Source organism: Clinocottus analis, unplaced genomic scaffold (assembly GCF_023055335.1).
Source record: "Clinocottus analis isolate CAN_PGR_092001 unplaced genomic scaffold, fCliAna1.0.p SCAF_5, whole genome shotgun sequence".
In the NCBI taxonomy this organism is placed as follows: domain Eukaryota; kingdom Metazoa; phylum Chordata; class Actinopteri; order Perciformes; family Cottidae; genus Clinocottus; species Clinocottus analis.
Genome location: NW_027176207.1, coordinates 22,112,010 through 22,118,471, shown reverse-complemented (window position 1 = coordinate 22,118,471; position 6,462 = coordinate 22,112,010). Strand labels below are relative to the sequence as shown.

The 6,462-nt window shown below is 47.0% G+C and overlaps 1 protein-coding gene across 4 annotated transcripts in view; it reads right to left on the bottom strand.

The window, feature by feature from the left end:
- Nucleotides 1-3,262: 3,262 nt before the first annotated feature.
- LOC137802998 (ankyrin repeat domain-containing protein 34A) overlaps nucleotides 3,263-6,462 on the bottom strand; it is a 6,147-nt gene continuing 2,947 nt past the window's right edge. For all 4 annotated transcript variants that reach the window (XM_068601235.1, XM_068601236.1, XM_068601237.1 and 1 more), the window contains exons 4-6: nucleotides 6,168-6,350; nucleotides 5,387-5,594; nucleotides 3,263-4,084 (exon numbers count right to left, since the gene is read on the bottom strand). In XM_068601235.1, coding sequence (XP_068457336.1) covers nucleotides 3,432-4,084; nucleotides 5,387-5,594; nucleotides 6,168-6,350 — 1,044 coding nt within the window. In that variant the 3' untranslated portion in view covers nucleotides 3,263-3,431. The remainder of the gene's footprint in view (nucleotides 4,085-5,386; nucleotides 5,595-6,167; nucleotides 6,351-6,462) is intronic.

Sequence of the window (6,462 nt, the reverse complement as noted above, 5' to 3'; positions counted from 1 at the left end):
GACCCGCCCTCCCTCCCCTCCTCACACACACACACACACACACACACACACACCTGCGACCCCCAACACACACCTCCCAACCCCCCCTCTCCCCTCCCCGCCCCTTCTTCTTACTCTGGGAACTCTACGGACGCCGCACAGCCTTCTGGGACGGCCCTCGAGCGAGCCGGGACTCTAATTAAGACGGGCCCTCCCGGGGCGTGCAAGATGGCCGCCGGTCTGAACAGGAAGCAGTCGCAGAGCAACAGGAAGAGCCGCCTCCTCCTCCTCTCCGACCCCGGCCTCCCTGGCTTCCTGTCAGGCTCCAGACAATGAGCGAAAGGGGGAAGAGGACAAAGAGATGGAGGGAGAGAGAGAGAGAAAGAGAGAGAGACTCTGGAAGCATCTCAACCACGACTTTGGACTCTTCTTCATCCTTTTGATTCAGTTCCTCCACATTGTTTACTCCGTGTACATTTTTAACAGATGTTGTGATGATCAGTGAACTTTGCCCCGCCCTCCTCCATTTTATTTTCTGTATTGCATTGATATTTTTATTATTGTTATTAATGATATTGCTATGATCATTTTTCACCACGAGGTTCTAACTCCTGTAGTTTTCTACGGGCGCGTTGTGGTGATGAAGACGTGTGCACACGCTGCCCCCTGCTGGTGGGAGCCGGTCCATCGCGGTACTGACCGGCCTCTTCTCTTTCTTTCAAAATGTTTTCACTCCCTTGTTCAATAATCCAGAAGAAGAAGAAGAAGAAGAAGCGGCTCCTGTTGTAGTAGCTTCCATGCAGTGAAATGCACAGCGCTATTTATTTATGTACTTTATGAATCATTGTTACTTTTTATTTTTTAAGTGTTTTGTTTTCTGTTTTTTTTTTTGTTGGGTTTTTGCAGAACTAGTAGCAACTGTGTAAATATGCAGATCCAGTCAGCAGCGTCTCGTCTGACATCGTTAGCTCCTCTTCCTGAGCCCTGAAGGTGCTGAAGACCCTCCTCCCTTCCTCCTCCCTTCCTCCCCCCTTCATCCCTCATGCTGCTTCCTCTCAGCTTGCCGTCCCCCTCCTCTTCCTCCTCTTCCTCCTCCTCCTCGCTGCGTGTAAATCCGTCTCCGCTGACCTCGTAGCGAGCGCTCGGGTTTGTTTTTTTTGTTGTTTTTTTGCCGATGAGTCCTCAACACACTGTGATGTATGTCTGTGCTTTATGGAAGTCTCAGTTAGCTTAGCTTAGCTTAGCTCGCAGCCACGTTGTCATCCTCACCGGCTCTTCGTCTGCTGATCAGTTTGTTTGTTTTTGTTTTACCGTGGGAGCGACGCAGGAAGAGGGGCGTGGCTATGTGACTGAGGGGGCGTGGCCTCCAAGAAAAAGACCTCCGTCCTCCATCTTTTCTCACCTTCACGACTCTCTCGCACCACCCTTCTCTATTATTATTATTTGTTTTTTTGTACAACTCTCACGCATCTTTTTTTTTTTTTTGATTTATATATTTTTTTGTGTAAATACTGTAAAATGCATTTTGATATCATTGACATGTTTTGATATTTTCAAATCACAGCAACAGTTGATCAGCGGATTCGGGGGCAACTGTGTGTGTGTGTGTGCTTGTGTGAGTGTGTGTGCTTGTGTGTGTGCTCGTGTGCTTGTGTGTGTGTGTGTGTGTGTGTGTGTGTGTGTGTGTGTGTGTGTGTGTGTTCAGAGATGATGATGAGCATCGGGAACTGGAGCTGCTATGGACTATAATGCTATCTCACCTCATCGCGGGCGAGCGAGGAAGCGCTCCGACTCGCCGCCGTCGCACACGTTTCCTCCACAGATCTTTAAAATAAAACACGGTTCCTGTCCACAAAAGACACACACAACACACACACACGCACACAAACAAAAACTGCATATTTTTCCCTCTGAAAACAAAATCAGAGGCCAGTTTTTCACAATAAAAGCTCGCCCCGTCCAAACTGCATTGAACTTCCCTCTCGGACCCGACGACAGACTTTTACTATGAAGGATTTTTTTGTTTTTAATCTATTTAAAATGTGCCGGGGGGGAGAAAAAAATGTGTTTTTGGGGGGAAAAATAAGAGGAAAAAAACCCAGAAGTGAAGGGACGGATGTTCAGAAGCAGAGAGCGGGCGAACGTTTGGACTCTCTTCCTGTCCTGTGACGTCACTGCGTTGATCATTTCTGTGTTTCTATCGTGCTGATGTATAATACTGTAACATTCAGGGGTCGGGAGGAGAGGAGGCTTGAGTTTCTGTTCGTTTGACTTGTTTTCTTTGTGTTGAGGGAGGACAGTATTGACCACGAGGCGCTCGCGCGGCGTCTCCTGTAGTTCCACATCCTAAATGTCTCGTGTAGTGAAATGAGAGGTTCCTTCTTCGTACGTTTCTTTATATTGTAAAGTTTCTTTTTAGACAAAAAAATGTTGCTTATTGGAGAAAAAAGAGGTGGGAAAACTGCATTGATAATAAATGTTTTATTTTTGTTTTTATTTTTGGGCTTTTTTGTTTTACTTTTCATCAAGTTGTCGGTCGTTTGTGTCCCCTTGTTGTAGATACATATTAAACAAATAAAATGACTTCACTCCTTTTGCCATGAACACGCGCCTCCTTCACTCCTTCACTCCTCGTCTCCTGCTTCCTGCTGCTCTGAGGTAACGCATGTCTTGTGAGGAAGATGATGATGAGCAGGATCTTCATCACACTTCAACAGACAAACTCCAGATGAAGTTCAACGTGTTTCCATTGAAGTTGTCGCTCAGCGTGAGAACATCTAATATTCTTAATTAATTTTAAATGGTTTTACCGTTTGAGACCTTTTTAAAAAGCAAAATGATAGTTTTCATCTCACTGATGTGAAGCTGAGAGGAATCAGTTTAATATAAAAGATCACAACCGGAAACAACTGGATTAAAATCATTTAACCACTTTATTAAGTCATTTTTTAGATTATGTTCAGATGTTTAGTTTATGGTCAAAGAAAAGTAGCAAATATTTATATTGGTAAACCGATTATTTATTATTTATTTCATATCACAAATGTGAAGCTTTAAATGAAATATTTTATATATTTTATCTTAATCTCATTCGTCAATATATATATTTTATTTTTACTTTATTCATTTTTACATTTTGTGACTATCACAAATGTGAAATAATTATAATTGTGTGTGTATGTATATATATATATATATATATATATATATATTGTATATTAAAAATCAAAACAATCATATTTCTCAATATAAATATATATATACATTGATTTTTCCATTTGGATTTATTTTACAATTATATTTATATTTTATTCAATCTCATTTAAATTTTCATGATTTATTTTGCACTTGTTATAAATTTATATATATGAACATAAATAATCCTAATCACAGATTCAGGATGCTTCACTCTTCTGCTTTCTCGTCAGAGAACGTTATCGAGAGACGACCGTCTAAATGATTTCTCCTCCTCCTCCTCCTCTTCCTCCTCTGATCTGCTCAAGCTGCACTGAGTGTTGACCTCGTGACCTCGTGCTCCTCTCAGAGGAGGAGGAAGGGGAGGAGCTGGGCGGCCGAGGCAGAAACGCCACGCTGCTGCAAACCCGGGCCGGGACCCAGAGGCCCGAGGCCGGCCGGCCGGATAAGGGCGGGAGGTGAAGCGGGGGCGGCGGAGGGGGAGGAGCCACCGCGAGGGAGGGGAGGGTGTTCCTGCGAAGTCGAGCGCACCAACGGGCCGGGAGCGCCTCCACGCCGGCCCTCGGGGTCTCGGCGAGAGAGAGGACCGACTGGGAGAGCCGGGGGAGAGCGCCTCCACACCGGCTCCACCTCCTCTCCTTCCTCCCCTCCGGCTCCTCCTCCTCGTCTCCCATCGCTCCTCCTCTATCGCTCCTCGCCTCCTCCCTCCTCGTCCTCTCCCTCACGCCCTCCTCGTAGGTCCGGTTCAGACGGGCCAGGTTGTGGATGGCCAGCCACGGCTCAGAGGACATCCTCTGTCGGGGCGGAGGAGGAGGAAGAGGAGGAGGAAGAGGAAGAGGAGGAGGAGGGCGCTGACCCAGTGAAGGAGGCGCACAGGTGGGATGGATGCTGCTGCTGCTTCCTCTTTGGCCTGCGGGGAGGAATCAAACACAGACGTGAGCGGAAAACACACATTGCTGTGTGTGTGTGTGTGTGTGTGTGTGTGTGTGGAGTTCTGTGTCCACTAGAAAACTGTCACTGCGACTGTGAAAAGCTCCCACAATGCAATGCAGAAGGCTTTGCCATCTTTCATTGAGACGCCTCTCAGCAGCGTTTCCTCTGAGCAGCACTCAGCTGATGAGGAACATTCATCTCACCGTCCAGACGCCGTCTGTTAAACTCTGCAGACTCGTGAGCCGCCGCCTGCATGTTGATGCTGCTGAGCTCACGTCAAGGTGAAGACACACACACACACACACACCGTGACACACACACCGTGACACACACACAGTGAGCGCCAGTGCGTTTAATCAAAGGGCCGTTCTGCTGGACGGAGGGTTTCTTGGCAGACGCAGCCGCCCCGTTTGATGTAACTGTAGATGTAGGGGCCATTTGTCCTATACAAGCATAAATCAAAGGGCCACTGATGCATCATGGGTATGTGGATTATGCATCGTCCATGTAGGATTCAGTTTTGATAATTTATTGAGACTAAATGAAACAAACAAACAAAAGAACACAGGAAGTCCCCGTGCTGCCGCTCCTGTGCCAGCAGAAGAAACACAGGCCTACCCAGGTGCATGCTGGTCCTGCACCCGCCTACTCCTGTGTATATAAACCCGGTGCCCAAAGCATCACACGATCAATAACCCAATAAACAATCTGAAGACTAGAATAATTAAACAATACGTAAAAGACTTTTTCCAGATGCTTGAAGGCCTGAGATTCTTCAGGTACTAAAACACACAAAGATCCATCAACAGTGTTGCTTCAGGGCCTGAACAACAGCCCACATCCTCTTCAAACCAAAAAACAGAATCTGCAACAATAAAACAAAGCATTAACATGTTAGGAAGGAGTTTCAGTCCAAACAACTGTGTCGTTTGGTTCAAAAATGAAAACGTTATAACCTCTATGCACGGATTGGTGCATGCTGGGTATTTATATTTGCATAAGTCAGAAAACGTTGAGGGTAGTAGGAAAGAAAAACAGCCTCCTTGTGATTCTTCAAGTACTAAATAAACTTAACGGGAAGTTTCATTTGTTCTGTTTGGATAGAACTCTTCCCACAATGCTTTGCTGTATTTCAGCCATTTAAATGAAGCTAATCGTCGTCGTGGTTCAGGAGATCCTCTAGCTAACGTCACTTGACTCGTTCGTCTCTTTCCTGTACAGTAATGGCCGCCGCGGGGCGTCGCTCGCAGGAGGTTCTGCGGCAGTCGGCGAGCCTCACCGGCCGCTCTGAAGTCGAAGACGTTCTCTCCTTCGGGGGAACCGGTCCGGAGGACGATGTCTGACGGGGACATGCAGGACGCCGGCGGGCCGTCGGGACACGGGGGAACGTTCAGGTAGTGCCGGGTCACCGGGCCGCCGCTCACACCCGTCTCCGTGGCGATGATGATGATGTCGCGGCCGCGGGCCCGGCAGGCGTCGACCAGCACCTGGAGACATTAAACTGCTTTCAAATGGATCCTTTCATACGATCCTGAGCTGGTTCCTTCATATCAGCATCAAGGAAACGCTTTTGAATACTCGTGTGGGACTAAAACATGTTGAAAAAGAAGTATTCCTACTTCAGTTGAGTATTTCCTTTAGATGCTACTTAAAAACGACGCTTTCTAACTTTAAAAAATCCTGCAAAGGATTTACACATGATTCTACTTTCATTAAGCAAAAATCAATTATGTTGATCCAACTTAAAGTACTTGAGTAGAATCAACTTAATTTCCTAGAGTTGTGTCCAATTTAAAGTACTTAAGTTGGATGAACATAATTTACTAGATTTGGTTAAATACATTAACTGGAGTTGTCCAACTTAACTTAATAGAGTTGGCTACTTGTTGTACTCCTCAGAGGGAGATATTGTACGTATTACTACATTTACTTTAAAAGTTACTCGTTCCTGTTCCAGTTAATATTGTGCAAACTAGTCACATGACTGACGTCTCCACCGTGATGCATTTGTTCTAAAGTACCCAAATTAAGTCAAGACGACCTCCACCGGGCTCTCTGACCTTCAGCGTGGCCGGCTGCTGGGCGTTGATGGCGTACACCAGCGCCGAGGCTCCGGCGTTGTCTTCCGTGCTGGGGTCGGCGCCCGCCGCCAGCAGGACGGAGGCCGCCTGGGCGCCGGCCCGCCGCATGCAGGCGTACATCAGGGCGGTGCGGCCGGACCGGTCCCGCGCGTTGGGATCCGCCTGATGGGTCCACGCACACGCAGAACACTCAGCATTCATCTCGTTAGCCAAACATCCATGTAATCTGATGGCGGTGGCGCTTTAATCTGGCATTGCATGGCCGGTGTTTCGG